This window comes from Lipophrys pholis (genome assembly GCF_963383615.2).
Source record: "Lipophrys pholis genome assembly, chromosome: 4".
In the NCBI taxonomy this organism is placed as follows: domain Eukaryota; kingdom Metazoa; phylum Chordata; class Actinopteri; order Blenniiformes; family Blenniidae; genus Lipophrys; species Lipophrys pholis.
Window position 1 is genome coordinate 21336654 of NC_137637.1, and position 15784 is coordinate 21352437.

At 40.4% G+C, this 15784-nt stretch overlaps 2 protein-coding genes across 3 annotated transcripts; both read right to left on the reverse strand.

The window, feature by feature from the left end:
- stat2 (signal transducer and activator of transcription 2) lies at positions 1 to 8976 on the reverse strand. 2 transcript variants are annotated; one of them, XM_080461070.1, is made up of 24 exons: positions 8658 to 8976; positions 7989 to 8120; positions 7763 to 7907; positions 7511 to 7609; positions 7048 to 7140; positions 6868 to 6946; positions 6625 to 6698; positions 6375 to 6526; positions 6025 to 6183; positions 5843 to 5932; positions 5563 to 5622; positions 5414 to 5434; positions 5235 to 5328; positions 4963 to 5010; positions 4768 to 4851; positions 4531 to 4629; positions 4309 to 4444; positions 4112 to 4164; positions 3808 to 3893; positions 3024 to 3160; positions 2720 to 2908; positions 2143 to 2197; positions 1871 to 1962; positions 1 to 963 (listed from the first exon to the last, which is right to left on the reverse strand). In XM_080461070.1, the coding sequence occupies exons 2-24, from the start codon at positions 8117 to 8119 to the stop codon at positions 719 to 721; spliced, it is 2421 nt and encodes an 806-aa protein (XP_080317196.1). In that variant the 5' UTR covers position 8120; positions 8658 to 8976; the 3' UTR covers positions 1 to 718. The 2 variants fall into 2 exon arrangements, with proteins under 2 accessions (XP_080317196.1, XP_080317197.1); XM_080461071.1 differs by lacking the exon at positions 1871 to 1962 and having other exon boundaries at positions 8658 to 8972.
- Positions 8977 to 11792: 2816 nt separating this feature from the next.
- On the reverse strand, positions 11793 to 15318 carry apof (apolipoprotein F). The gene is made up of 2 exons (XM_080461877.1): positions 15150 to 15318; positions 11793 to 14579 (listed from the first exon to the last, which is right to left on the reverse strand). Exon 2 carries the CDS (start codon positions 14544 to 14546, stop codon positions 13230 to 13232), a length of 1317 nt encoding a protein of 438 aa, XP_080318003.1. The 5' UTR covers positions 14547 to 14579; positions 15150 to 15318; the 3' UTR covers positions 11793 to 13229.
- Between the last annotated feature and the right edge of the window lie 466 nt (positions 15319 to 15784).

Genomic DNA, 15784 nt, shown 5'->3' on the forward strand with positions numbered 1-15784 from the left:
CAAAATAATACAATTTTATTTATTTTAATTAAGTAAAGCAGAGCAGTCAACAGTCAGTGAAACACTTTCTTTGACAATATATAATGTTAAAGGCCTAATATGATCTAAATTTTATATTTTTGCACTTTATTGCATCTTTATATCAGTGTTGAATAAATATGACCATAACAAATTTGTGAATATCACTAGATTAATTGTCAATGGACAAAATGTGAAAACCCTTTTTTTTTTGATTCCATGACCAGGTTAGTACAAAAGCACATGATGAACACAGTGGAAGTGCTGTACTATTGATGAGCTGATTAGACGAAAGTATTGCAGGAGTATTATCCAGTTATGTGCAGTCTATGCAATGTGCTGAACATATCACACCAAGCTTTGTCAGAAGTCAGTTTGCAACATCATCGCATGTGTAATGTTAAAGCAAGGTCTGAAATTGAAGAAAAAAAAAAGTATACTCTTCAGTCAGAATCTTTGAATTACTTATTTGCACCAACATGAATAAAAGCAACAACAACAAAAATCCTATCCAATGAAACATGAACACAGAAAATGATAAGGGTCATGATTTTTTTCTAACTACTTCAGAAATTACCAGAAATAAGAGCCAAGTATTGTGGTAGCACTGAATTTGCTATGTATATGATACTTTTCCAAAGTATACTCAGTGAAACCCACCCAGGATGAAACTAATGATAAGTGAAGCACTGCAGTTCAGTCAAATATTCACAGAATATTCCAATGGGAAAGTAATCCCACAGGACTGTTGTTGTAGGAAGTTCATAGCTTGAAAGCTAAACTCAGGCAGTGCAGTCACATCTGGCAGGATATCAGCGTCATCAAAAAGTTGTGTGTGATCGATAAATGCCAGTATCTCCTCTTCTGGGGTAGGGCCACTCAGCATGGGATCAGGGAGACAAGCATCCAGTGACATTTCCAGCGGATCGGGAAGCCCATCTTGATCTATAAGCACAGAAAGAAACAAGGGAGAGTCGATGTTGTTGTAGTGATGGTTACGTTGTTTATTTGTGTTACCAATTTCACTGAAGGAGTGAAACGGAGAACTGTGATGGGCTCTGCAGCCCCCCCCCCCAAGACCAAGAAGATAGACTGATGCTGTAGAAACATGCAGAGAGTAAACCAGAGGATTCTGTCGAATCTTTGACAAACTCATTTTGTAGCTCTGATAAAAATGTCTCTGAGGGAAATACATGTGTTTTTTAAAAGAATAGTTCAATATTTTGTTGGAAATGTCCTCAAACCAAGTGACTGATGACTCAAAAAATAACATGCCAAATGTAAATAGAGTTTTCTCTGTTTAGATTTTGGAGTCGATTACACAAACTATGAAAACAAAAATGTTTGGGTTTTGGAGGCGATGGTTCTCAAATATTTGCCAAAATTTTAAACATTTCGTTTATCTAAAATGGTACAACGATCATCAGGCAAGGCCAAAACATTCCGGAATGAAAGAAAATCACTTAAAAAAATAATAATAATAAAAGAAAAATTAATAGATGTTGAATCCATTAAGTTCATTGATTGATTGATTTTCAGGAGTTCCAGCAAGCGATGAAAAATGAAAGGGTTAAAAATACAAATTAAAATGCTATGAAATTAAAACATGTGTTAGTAACAAATTTGTTTCATGCAAACAACAATCACATCCTTCACCTCTTACATTCGATACACCAGAAGCATGCAGCAACCCCGCACGATTTAAGTTAGTACTTCAACCATAATTTAGAGTGTATTGGACACGGAATAAGGTTTCAGTAGAAACAGTGACAGAGCTGTTTGGTTGAGGGCGAACAATTTGTTCGACACCTTTAGTTGGATGGATTGGACAGCAAGGAGAGCCATGACTCACCAGCTGCCTCTCCACACAGGCCATTGTTTGGCTCCAGGCCATCACCCTGTGTCATGTCAGTGGACATGGGTGACCAAGCCTCCAGTGTGTTCCTATATGACCAATCACAAACAGTCATTAAAACCAGTTGCTCATTAAAAAAAAAAAAAAAAAGTTTTTGGGTGTACTACCCCTAAGACGGAGGGCATTTGAGTCTGTTAGTATTATAAATAACAGACTTTGTTTCACGGGTGAGAAAGCAGCGTCGATGCAACATGAGCAGTTGTACTTACTCCTTGGAAACAAACACCAGCTTGGTTTTGATGTATTTTATGTGAGGACTGTCAGCTGAAAGAGACGAGAGATTTTGAAAGGCATTTAATGGCTTTAAATGGTGGCTGTTCAAACTTTGAATGTCTGAAACAACATGACGCAAGGTGCTTTCACACCTTTGTGGTGTGGCTGGGCACGTGTGAACACAACACCCCTCGTGCCCAACGAAAGACCTGATAAAGAGGCGGTCTCAGTACTGCTGCAATCACACTCTGGTGTCGGGGAACTTCGTAAACGCTCAATTGTCAGTAACTCATAGAAACTGAGTACAGTAAACAATTATGAATCGAATCAATAAAATTCCATATCAAAGAGTGCGACACACAAGGTGCACAACATGTCTTTATGCTCCGTAGGCATGGAAACATGATTTTGGCTTCTGGACCAGAGAGAAAAAAAGTAGAAGAGCATCAGAGCTGTACAAACTACATATATTAAATAAAGGTGTGGAAGCACTCTGAGACAACATTGACAGCAGCTTCTAACGCAGGACTTGTTTTTGTGGGCACATTATTCCCCAAAAGAATCCAGCATTACCTCCAGTCTTTTCTGTGTAGTATTTTTGAAAAGCCTCATCTTTTGGAATGTTTGGATACAAGTAAATCAGAGGGCTCTCTGGGACATTATCAGCTTCAAAGATCTGGAAATTCCTGACGATTTCATGAAAGGGGATTTGTGAGAGATCGACTTTGGTGAAGGGCTGGACTGTCTTCACGTCCGGCTCGCCTAAAATAGAGCAGGGGCGTGGAATAAGAATAAGAAGGGTTAGTTTCGACCAACAGTTTATACTTTAATCTTTCATGCATCAGCTTCAAATCATTGCACAATAAACACATCCCACCAGTGATGGTGTTTTCCACCCAGGAAAAGGTGATTCCTCCGTTGACACTCTCGCTGAAGCGCAGCAAAAATGTTCCTCTTTGTTTTTTCTTCAGGAGGGACTTTTCTTTGCCCTTGCTCACAAAACCCATGATGAGGCTATAAAGGCAAAGAAAACAACAGATTCACAAAGTTACTCTGAAGAACACAGGGTGACAGTTTGACAAGCGCATGCATCATTGTTCTCTTCATTTTTATTTATTTTTTTTTTAAATCAGGAGCCATCAACAGACAAACAAGTCCTCCACCTCAAACCTGTGGTGATTCAGTTGCACATTTAAAATAGGTGATCAAACTTTATCCTCACCATTTATTTACCTATGGAATAGTTGCAAATTTCTACTTTATGTAGAGTGAAAGCCATTTTTACTTAGGAAAAAAAAGGGGAGCGATTGATTTATATTCATCGATTTATGTTGGCCCCAAACTTCTATTGTTCACTCTCTCCTGACAAAGGGTGTGTGTGTGTGTGTGTGTGTGTGTGTGGGGGGGGGGGGGGGGGGGGGGGGGGGGTGACAGTTAGACAAGCGGACTGTCGAATAAAATTAGGTAACTCTTCAACTGATATAATTGCACAAATGATAGCAATACTTCAATCATTACTATTGATCAGACACAATAAAAAAAAACTCACATAACAATTTGCTTCAATTTGCCTTAACAACTTCTTTGCCTAAATGAGTTTTTCACCACTTTAAGAGCTGCACTCTATGTGAGCCCTTGACTGGGATGTTGCACATACATACCCTTCCCTCCACAGTTGTTCCAGGTAAGTTTTCACCATCACCAAGATGCCGTCAAACCACACCCAGAAAGTGTCTGGAGCATTTTCCTGTAACACACGTGGTTAACACTTGCACACTTACTGTATCTTTAATCCAAGAAACAAACAATTTACTGCCACGCTCGCTTCCGAGTGTGAAAATGAAATTATGACTACAAGTTAAAAAAACAACGTAATTATATCAAACTTAAGGTGAATAAGGATTTTGATTAATTACAGCGACTTTGTGTTGAGACGTTTGAATTCAGCTTCATGAGGATTCTCACCTTGTTGAATTTTGACCAAGACACTTTGCAGGTATCATAGTTGGACTGCTTCCCTGGCAGGATAAAAATATAAAACAGTCAATTATAGCTCCTGGGCATGTTTACGGTAGTGAATAAGTCCGTAGTGTGTTGAGAAATGATTACATAGAACATAATCTGTGGAAAGGCAGCTGAAAGACCATGGTATACAGATTTACCAAAGAGCTTCTGTGCGATCATGTCCAGCTGGGCACCATCGAGACCACGTTTAGTGGCAGACAGAAACTGCCAGCTTAACATCTCACCAAACTGAGGCCACGGGGCGGCAGGAGTGTTTGCGAAGAACAAAACATCCTGTAAAAAGCACACATTACCAGACATGTATGAGATTTAGTTGGAATGATGTGTATCTGTGTTAAAATGCAAAATAGTATTCCCACCTTGGGATTGTGACTCAGCATGTTGAACCAGAGTATGGATGCTCCGGCACTCTGCTGCTGGCTGGAGTTGGAAATAATGAGCACCGGGAGGGAGGAAGCCTACGTGAAGAAAGACGACTTTTAATTAGGCTGCAATTGTTTTCATAGAAATGCACTTTAGTGGATTTTCCTTTGGACTGGACTCGTAAAGAAGTAAGCCATAAAACTTTAAGGGAAGCACTTAAAAAAAACATCCACCTGCAGTTCAACAGACAATCCCTTCATCTCAAAGACGGTGTTGAAGTAGATGAGGTGGAGCTCTTCAGTAACACTTAGAGAAATCTATTGACAGCAACAGAACAGACAGAGATCATTGACTGAAGGTGAACATCTTCACGTCTTGGAGGGACTGAGTTGAATCACTTGCATGAACAGCTTCCAAAGTGAACTTACATCACTGGCCACTTTATTACCAACTCCAGACTTCTGCTCCTTTAGACTCTGCAGACACAAAAAATCAGATCACTGAATTACTACCCGACACGGCAGTATTACTCCAGCCCGTTGCTATTTTAAAAACTAGCTATCCAGAGATAACTTACAAAGGCTTAAAGAACACGTGACAGGGTTTATCGTTAGAATAGCTCAAAAGTGGTGGGATGCTTCACTAATTGTTTGAGTTGTTTTCCCAGTGAGTTCCTCTCTTTCAAAGCTTTTTAACTCACCAGATGTCTGAAGTCTGCTACCATGCCCCCAGTGTGGCTCTCTGCCATGTACAAGGCTTTGGTTTTAGTTCCCAGGACATTAAAGCGCCGATAGCTGCAAAATGATGTGAATAATCTCAAAAGCTCAACACAGCTGTCCTTGAAGCAGAATTTCATATGAAAGCTGAAACAATACTCACCCTTTGATCTGGGGACTCTCCCTAATTTCAAGGATGAGAAAAGCAGGTCAGTAACCACAACAGGAACACTTCATGCACTAAATGTTTAAAAGTCAGTATCTGAATGCAGACGGGGTTCATTTTGAATGAGCGGAACTACTTGTACTCACCTGTCCATTGATACATCAACCTTCATGCAGTGATTAAGCTCAGGAAACTTCACCAGAAGTCTGAAAAAAATGGGAGGAAGATGTGGAAATATTTGAAAAAAAAAACTGTCAAGTTTGTTGGAATTTAATCAAAAGCTTTTTTCTTTTAATCCCCTTTTGTTAACTCTTAAATGTCTGACACGCACAACTACAATAGGAGTAAATGAAAATTTTGTATACTTAATAAAACAGTAGTAAAATCTCTATCCATTTATATGGCACACTAAAGTGAGACACCAACCTGGTCTTGACAGAAAACTGGACAGTTGTCCTGAGAACCAGCGGCCCTTTGCCCGGAGGCATGGAGGGTTGACTTTCAACCACAAAGGAGCTTTATTGGACAGAATATGGAAAGACAACCAGGTCAGTGAATTTGAAACTGAACTCAATCCCAGTGAGAAAAGTGAGCCTTAATAACAAGACCTTTGGAGCAAGTCTTTTAAAAGCTGGTCTGCCCTCCTCTGCAGAGCGGGTTTTTTAGCTTTCACGGGGTCGTTGGCGTAGGTCACTTTTCCTACGAGCTCCTCCAGCTTACTGAGAAACTCCCGCACCTGAAACAGACACACTGCCACACAGGTGAACCTGTAAAACAAGAAGAAGAGATTAGCTGGGGATAAAAGAGGCGGTTGGCTTAGTTTCAGTTTGATTTGTGTCCGTTTCACGTTCCTGAGATAAAAGTTTCAGCAACTTAAAGCGACGACGGGATGGTTGCTGCAACGCTAGCTTTGTATTTCATTCCCAGAGGGATTTCCAATAATCTCTTCACAAGATACCATTTCTCAAGCTGGTCCAGGCAGACGCTGTCTGGAGCACCGATGCAGGATTTCTGCTGCCTCCTCTGCCAATCTGCCAACTCCTTATTCACCAGCAGGTTGATCAGCTCCTCAATGCGATCCAGAAGCTTCTTCAGCTCTGACAATGTGCTCTGAAAAGCGGTTTTATATGATAAATGCTACAAGATTTCAGAATATGAAATTCAAGTGAACAAGGTGCTATTTTAGAAGAATGAAGACCAGTTCGTACTTTTCTGCAATCATTTAGTTTGTTGACAAGCAATTGGAGGGTTTTGACTTGCTCGTTGGCCTCGTCAACCACAGCTGGTTGAGTTTCCGAAGTGGGATGAGTTTCCATTGATGACAAAAACAAACATAAGAACTATTTAGCCGTTGACACTCACCACTTATTAGTCATCATCCATTAGTATTGTTAGGACATGCAAAAAAAAAAAAAAAGAAAAAGGAATGACTCTGCTTTGAATGTGCTCACCCTCCATCTTGTGAATCTGACATTTAAAATCAAACTCATCTTGCTGCTCCTCCAGACAGATCATCGTGTGCTCCATACGCTACACACCAAAGAATAAAGAGGCAACAAATCAGTGACTCCCTGAGACTTTTCATCTATGAACAACAACGTGATAAAACACTGTAAAACAACGTAATGCACCTGCATTTCGTCCCTGAGGCTCGCCATTTTCCGATGGAGGTCCTGTTGACTGCTCATGTCCATGGGCTCCTGTTCCACTCGCAGATGTTGGACCTGACACAAAAAGGGAAAAGGAGAGGATGATAGGTTCTACTTCTGTCAGATGGAATGCTTTGTGATTTTGTAGTAGGAAGGAAGTAACTGAACGAGAAACACAGTTAAAACAATAAGCCTGCTTGTGGGAACATCTTCCCATTTTAAGTACACAAATTTGGTCCTTTAGTTCCTTCTATAGACACACTACTCTTACTAAATGACTGACGACCAAAAGATGTGTACAAAGGCAAAAGTTGTCATGGCAATTCAGACCCAAAACCATAAGTATATATATTCTTTTTATGACTGAACTTACAATCAAATCAGAAAATGATAAAATTATTGATATTGACCCTAGTATGACCCAATAATGATGCGATGTCCCAACCTTTCCATTCATTTCTTCATCGTCCAGAATTTCCTTCTCTTTGTTCAGATAACACTGGATTGTGCTTGCCAAAGCACATGGGTCATCCTGATACTTCTCCTATAAAACAGATTGCATATGTATTATAATTGGTCATTTAAACTGATTGCCAAAGTAAACAATGAATAAAAGTTTCGACGTTTGCAAATCCATGTTTGTAGTACCCAGAGTAATTTCCAGTTTAAAGCAAAATAGAATGTTTATTCTGCAAACCTGAAAGTTTTGTTTATAACGTCTTATGTTGTGTTGCATTAAGAAACATTCCTCCTGGATGAAGCGACTGTGCTGAATATCCAGATTCTCCAGCAGGACCTGAAACAGCACCATTGCCAGGGCATGATCTCGTGCTGCTCGCTGCCTGAGGAACATGAGCCAGGTCATGAACAGGGTCACATGCAGTGGCATCGGAGAAAAGGTAATAGGAGCACTGCTGTCTTACCACTCCTGCTTCTCTATCCAACCTGACAAATAGTGCCGCACATCCATAGGAAACGCATCGCTGACATAGAGGTTATGTAGCTGCTGTTTAAAGCCATCAGGCAGATTTCTCAGTCTTTCCCACTGAGCCATCCTGCGGTTGGCAAACACAGACATAGAGAATCAAAGATCAGCAATGTTATTCAGATTGTTAACAGATCAGAAAGGGAACATAGGCGACAGACACCTGATTTACATGTATTAGTGCACATTTGCAAATTCTGATTTACGAATGTTTTAACACGTCTAACAACAACATAAAATGTGTAGTTAAGACTTGTTTTTTTAAACACGTTTTAACACACTCATGTTTCCAGGTTTGTTTTCGAAGCTTCAACCCATAACAGGGTTACTGATCGTATGTGTACAGAGAGAGCTTAAACACCTCCCATGAATAGCACTGACAGTAAATGTGTCCACACGTCGGCGGAGCGAACAAAGTGCCAACTCCTGAATGATACAAACCAGGAACCATTTCCGATTAAAAACAGCTAATTGAGTTATAATCTACGACTTGTTAAAAACAACACTCCAAGCTGGGATCAAGTGCACCATCAAGCACTACTTTATCCTTCTCAATCGCTCTAATTGGTGAACACTACAGACAGAGCTCGACAAAACATTCACTCACCTTCGTCCTAGTTTTCAGAAATATCCCTACAGCCTACATACAAATATTTACGCGTGCATAACCAGCTCTAGTTCCTTGCCAACGATAGCTGCTGTAAGACGGAGGTAAAACAAAACAACCGACAGCTGAAACAGACGTGTGAGTATCACATCCTCCCGATTTTTTCGGTTCCACATCTCTTTCATTGGTTCCCAACTTATCCCTCCTATGTCGCTCTTAGAGGTTCCCTCACGGCGCCATTTTGGCTCTGAAGTCGCTGGTGTCAATGCAGATTTAGAACCAAGATGTCAACAGAGGACTCATGGTTTCTTCAGTGCGCGCTAGCTGGAAATTGATTGGTCAAGTTAAGGACTCAGTTGTAGTATCTATTGGTTCATATTGCATGTCAATCTTTACTCCGAGGCGTGGCGAGCAAAATAGAAACTTAAGGCCAAGTTACAGTGAAAATTTCCAAGAAATGACGTTGTGAAAGTGATGGCGGCAAAGGAAGCATATGACGCATTTATAAAACGCAAAACAGGTTGTATATCTGTGAAAATTGTCCCTGCAGCCGTGGAAAGTATTATAATTACTTCAGTGCCACATGCATAGTGTATTAAATAGCCACCCACACAGAAATTTAACAGGAGTCACGTGACTGTATACAGAGTCTGGAGAACGTTATTTGATGTTTCTATGGGTTACATGAGTTAAACATGAGACTGTTGTGTTTGTATATACTGCAAATGTGCATATAGTATGCCCACAACACTGTGTGATTATTGTACATTTGTTTTTTGGTTTATTTTACAAGACCAAAATCCAACAGGATGATTCACCTGGGTGGTTCTACCAAAGGTTAAACTAATTGATGTTGGAAGGGTGAAAGTCAAAAGTGATTTAAGATAAATAAATGAATAGAAAGTTGGCACCCATGTGTCTTTTTAGGAATTAGACCCCTAAATATTACAATGTAGAAAGTTTGCATTTAAGAGATTGTAATTATTTATTCAACTTGCTTGCAAGTTAATTATTTCTCTTTTTAGGGTGCAAGTGACTTGTACATTATCCTGGACATGATGGTTACATTATTTTGTTCAACTTGCCTCAGTGCAGGTAGTGAGGCACTCAGCAGAATCCTATGCAGCTTCAGAGGTGCGGGATTCTAACTACTTCAATCATCACATGTATTTAAGTCTTTATAGTTCTAGAAATATATAGAAATAGCCTCAAACTGACAGGAAGAACACAATAAGTTCTACTTTAATAAATGCATCCGCTTAATCCCTTGTTTGTGTACCACTTTATCCCTCACAGGGTTGTTCGGTACTGTGGCACAAGAAGTTGATTCCATTTGGGTAAAGCATGGCCAGGTCACCCATTCACACACTGACATTCACACTTGACAGGAACAAACTAGTAAAGCTTGGTTTTTAGAAAAGTGACCATTTGAGCCAAGAAAAGAAACTAAAGACAACATAAAACTGCAAATACAGTACATTTATTGAGGCTTAAGGCTTTTATTTTTAGTTTGCGTGCATGATGGTATTACAACTCTACTGTTTCTTTTTTAATTGATATTATAAAAGCTCATAACATCCTCTTGCAATGGTGCAACAGTTTAAAAAAGACCGCAAGTTGTAGTCAATGAAAATATAAATACCAAAATATGTACTTGACAAACATTAGACAATTATTTTAATAATTAAATATTTACTATCTTGTAAAGGAAGAAATATATGTTATGAGCTATCATAACTGCTACCAGTATAATCAGCTTGTCTCATTTCTGCTCCGAACTGTTTATGACATGACCATATATGGGAGGATGCAACTACATACACATCAGTTGGTAGCATATGTCAAGGTGACATCCTGCTTGTGAGAAGATAGTACGATTGTGATGTCTACAACTTCTCGGGAGAGAACACGAGACGTAGCCAGTTTCGATAAAGACAACATGTGATCTCCACACCATATGTGCAGGGAGGAGTGAAAGAAATGCTTATAAACCAACATTTTCATTTACTCTGGACTCTTGACCATTTGAAGCCTGCTCCTCCCGGACAGACTGGTGCTTGAGCCCGAGATCTCGTTTTATTCCATGTATTCTGCTTAAGGTAAATATCTGTGAAACTGTGTGATTAATTCCACTCTTGTTTCAACATCAATAAAAGAACACATTAAGGACTGTTTTTCCTTCACTTGGCAGAAGTCTTTCAGAAAAATAAGAAAACTAATTTTGTTTAGTCACTTCATTAAATGTATCTTATCATAGCAGATACGTTTGTTTTGCATAATAACAATTAAAAAAAAAAAAATCAGCTGGTAGTGATTGTTTTCACCCTGCTCACGAGACATTTCCACTGCGTCCCTCAGTTTCCACTCTCACCAGTAGATGTCTCGCTTGCGTCAGAAACAATGGTGCTATTGTTGGCTCTCTTGTTCGCTTTGGAAAATGAAGTGAGACTTACCCAGAGGTAAACGTGTCATCACTTGACCTTTGGTATCATCTTGACCTTCATCTTTACCGGACAGTTGCTTGAGGTCAAATCATGTCTTTTCCAAGCAAGGCCTGACCAAAATGGCAGTACATATGATCTTGTCTTATTGTAAATTTTAGAACTTTAACTTTAAAAACCTAATTTTCCATGTGTAATATGGAGTGAATTTATCACATTTATTAGCTAATACAGCACTAATTTGTGATGAACTGTGCGTTTGCCAAACAGACAAGTTCATGTGGATTTAGAAGGAAAAGTTCAAATGTTTCCGCTTGGTAAACATGTGCAGAGATCAGGGTTCTTTGTAATAACTTATAAATATTCCCAACTAAGCGACATGATGTGAATTACTCAACTGTGTTGAAAGTAGTTAGTTCAACTTTCAGCAAACGTGTTGATAATGCACAGCAATAAGCAGATACCGAGCTCTGTAAAACTTATTGACTTCATTCGACTCACAGGTGAAAGATGTCAATACAGGTAGTGAGGGTAGAAACTGGCAAAGCTACAAGATAAGCCAAAAGAAAGACACAAAATGTTGAAAATAAAGAGGTTATGAAAAATTAACACTATCTTTAAGCTTTAAACGTGAGTTCGTCTCAAGATAAACATGCCAGATAAACACTTTCAACAAGAACACCAATGTTGAAATTCATGATGGAGACAAAATGTCAACATTTTATTTCAAATTGACTGACAAAGTTTTTTTGACCAACAGACGGTAAAGAACAGTCCATGCATGAACCTACTATTAATGTATTTAGAACTGTATTGACAATGATTTAGTACACTTTTCACCGGTAATCGTCAGCAATAAATCAACCCGGATGCTATTAGAAAATATGCCATGTTCCAACTTTATCGGAGCTCAGGATACTTCATTTCAGCTATGCACAAAGTTGCATATGCATTTGCGGGAATCTGATCTTGACTTGTCTCTCTGCAGTTAAAGGCGCCATTCAGACATCTGATTGTCGGCACATTGTTTTTCAGCGTAAACAGCAAAAGCACGAACACCACCATCTGGCTAATGCATGCTTGTTTAAAAAAGGAAGTGGTTTAAGATTTATTGCCAGCAAAGAAATAATATACTATTTTTACAATATCAACAATAGCCCGGATTCCGAGGACTAAGTCAACACAGCCTCAGCCTCTGTCCTGGTTTTGGTATGAGCAGGAGCGTTGTTTATCTTTCGTTGAAATTATAGCTCAAAACACGGAGGTGACATTTACTTAAAGTGTCTTTGTATCGAGACACTGAAATACTGGCATGTATCATCCTGGGCGTGGCCTTCCTCTATAATTTGAACAGAACATTTGATATTTTGATATGAGATCTCTGCAGCAGGTCACAGTGAGCCTCAAGATTCTGTGCTAACACTGACAAACACTACATGCACACAAGTTTAATATAAAGTTTATTACCGTTTGAAAAAAAAAAAATAGATAAAACAACTACAATTAGTCATCAATCTACTTTCCCTGCAATTGCACCAGAGCTGTGAATGAGACTCTGACCTGACAAAATGTTTGATTGGAGGAAGAGACAAAACAAAAGGTGAATGTTTACTTTCCTGAGATCAGTTCTGCAATGCTGCCCAGTATGATGAATCCTTCATCTACATAAACACAGAGATATCGAAACATGCTTAAAGCTCACTGTGTGAGGTGATAGATTATTGGGATTGTTTACTGATAAAATAAAAATCATTTAATCATCTTTAGTTTTAAGATTCTATATTTTATGAAAAAAAAAAAAACTTTATTTACACATGGATTGACTATCAATTTCAAAAAGAGTTCAGAATTGTTGTGTCATAATATTGTAAATTGCATATTCTCATTTGTCCAGAATGGAAGCATCTCAAAACAATTGAGTCATTACACTCATATTGTTAAATTAAGTTTGTGTCCCACAGACCCAAAACCTTTGTCGTCTCAGAACATGAGTGTGATAGTCCTCTGAGAAAAATGGATCCTGTAATTTACACTTCAAATCGATTAGAAGAATATGACGTTATTAGCTGTTACTTGGTAAATATGTGAGTTATATGTCACAGCTTTAGAAGGTGTGTGTTGATTTCTCAGTCTACTGGATGGTGAAGACGCCTTCCTCCCAGCTGGCTCGGTTCACCACTACATCATCTTCCTCCTTCATGGAATTCAGCAGATACCTGACCCCAGCCTTTACGCCAGTCTTTACCCCTGCCCCCAGAGCATAGCCTGCCACCCCCGCCGTCCCACCTGTAGCTACCATCAGGGCATCTGTTCCTAGGTCCACAGCGCTAAGAATGGCTCGCTGCTTGGCTGTTTCGGAGCAGTTGACTGAGGCATAATAAACCGCTGTGCCGAGGTTGTAGAGGGTACTGACTGCGGGGATCCACTCCACCACGTTGTACACACGCTGCTCACTCTTGTTAATGCAGCTACTCTCGGGGCTGCGCTTCATTCGTGCCCCCAAAGTGGCGGTGGTCCAAACGTCTTCGCTGCATTGACGAATCCAGCATTCAGACTCTGTGCTTACAGACGGCAGGACGCGACTACCTTTCTTCAGCACTGCCTCGTACAACCCAGGAGTGAGAGGCCCAGTGCTGGTCACGCCAGCACACTGGACTCCCAGTCTCTCACAGCTACTCACAGCGTCCTCCAGTCCTCCCGTGCCTCCTTCCACAGCCGTTCCTATCAGTATGGTTCCGTTCATCCTGTTCCAACCCTCACAATGCCCCTCCTGCGTGGATGTGCCCTCTCCCACCACTGCCAGCTGCTGGATGTTGTACATCACGGCCTCCATGTGTTGTCTTGCTTGATCTTTCTCTGAAAATGAAGCTGCTGATGGAGGTTCTGTTCTAGAGTTGCTCATCCTCCCCTCTATTAGACTCCCCACTTGCATCAGTAGCGCATTTGTGTCTGCCACTCCCAGGAGGTCGTACAGCTTCATCGTCAGGGTCTGTGCCTCCTGTGAGCAGCCCACCACCACCAACACAGGCACCAAAGAAAGACCCAGCAACTCCTGGGGGAAGGCAGAAGACAGCGGGTCGTCCACAGTGCTGGCAGAGAGCAGCTCCTCGCAGCTGACATTGGCGTGAGTTCGGAGATGATCTTGAATCTTCCTCTGAAGGTTCGCTCTGAGAACTGATGTTATCAGTCGAGCAGATGACACTCTCTCGTCTTTTTGTGCAAGCACTGACTGCTGAGTGGACTTTTCTTCGGGCGCGAGACCAGGCTGGAATTGTGATACTGGAAGTGAGGAACGATCCAGTTTAGCCATCTCCTCATCATCCCGAGAGACTTGAGCTCCTGGAGGTAGAGGCGTTCTTGTCGTTGGAGGAGGTGGGACCCCACACAGGACCTGCTCACTCAGCAGGAGCTGAATCACAATCAGCCACTTCAGCCTGGAGGACATCATCCCACTCGAGACAGAGCTTTCTCTCTGATGAGGCTACACAAAAACAGAGTGAAAACAATTAAAGTGACAACATTACTCTTGCATGTATCCTGAGTTCGGAACACCGTAGACCTGAATATTCACTGTTACCATTTCATTTCATTGACATAATTTGAGGCATTGATTTTCTACTGTATATCTTTTGTCTGTGACTGCAAATCACTTATTTGCTATCTAGTAAAAAAAAACCAAAAAGTGAATATTGTCAAGTTATTTTTTGTTTCTCCGGCACAAGTTCACTGCTGAGGAGCAGATCATTGTTTCAAATACAGTATATCTAAAAAATATATCAAAGTGAAGAGAGCATTTTAAATCCGGTGAAAGCACCTTGCCAAATTGGTAAATGAAAAAAAACGTATTCATTTACTTCATTGACAAAGATTTTTCAAATGAAAAATTGTAAAGCATTTGCCAGATCTATGGATAGATGGATAGATGATAGGAAGATACAAGACCTGTTTTCCTGCTGACTACCACTAAAAATAGAAATCATGTTCCACCCGTGTCTTCATATTTGAATCGCCATAAAAAGAAAACAGTTCCATTTCCTTGCGCCACCCTTACCTTAATAATGATCTGATCTGCAGTCCGGAAATCCAAAGTGTATCACAACGACAAAGTCCGTTTCAGCATGTAGGATGCTTTTTGTTGTGTGTGTCCTATTTCCCCCACTTTTCCAAACATGCATAGCGATCCGCTCTCCCTCTGCCTCCAATGAGAGTCTCCCTCTTTACACATGACATTCCACAGCCCTCCCTCTGTATCATCCGTCTTTCAGCTCCCTCTTCTCTTTGGCCTCGTTGCTCAACAGGGGAGATCAGGGCTTGAATATTGATTCACGTGGGGAAAGTCCATGTGTTCTAAAGCAGTCTTGTTTGTATGCCCTGTTATCCTCTCATCCCCCCGGTCCCTTCGTTCCCTCTCACGCAGTTGGTAGGTTTTGTTTTTGACCCAAATACTTGAAAGAAATCTCCACTCATGCCGTGAGCGAATTTATCTCTTATACAGCCAAGAAGTGAAGTGAAGAAAACAGAGCTGTCTGAGGTAACGGCGTTGTAAACTCACAAAATGAAACACGAAACTCTTCTGCATGGTGTGGGGTTTTATTTTTGGTTTATTTTTAGGTTTATTTCCTGTCTTGAGAAGAGACTTCTTTTGTCCTCTGAGTGTGTGCAACCATCTTTGTGTGAATTATTATT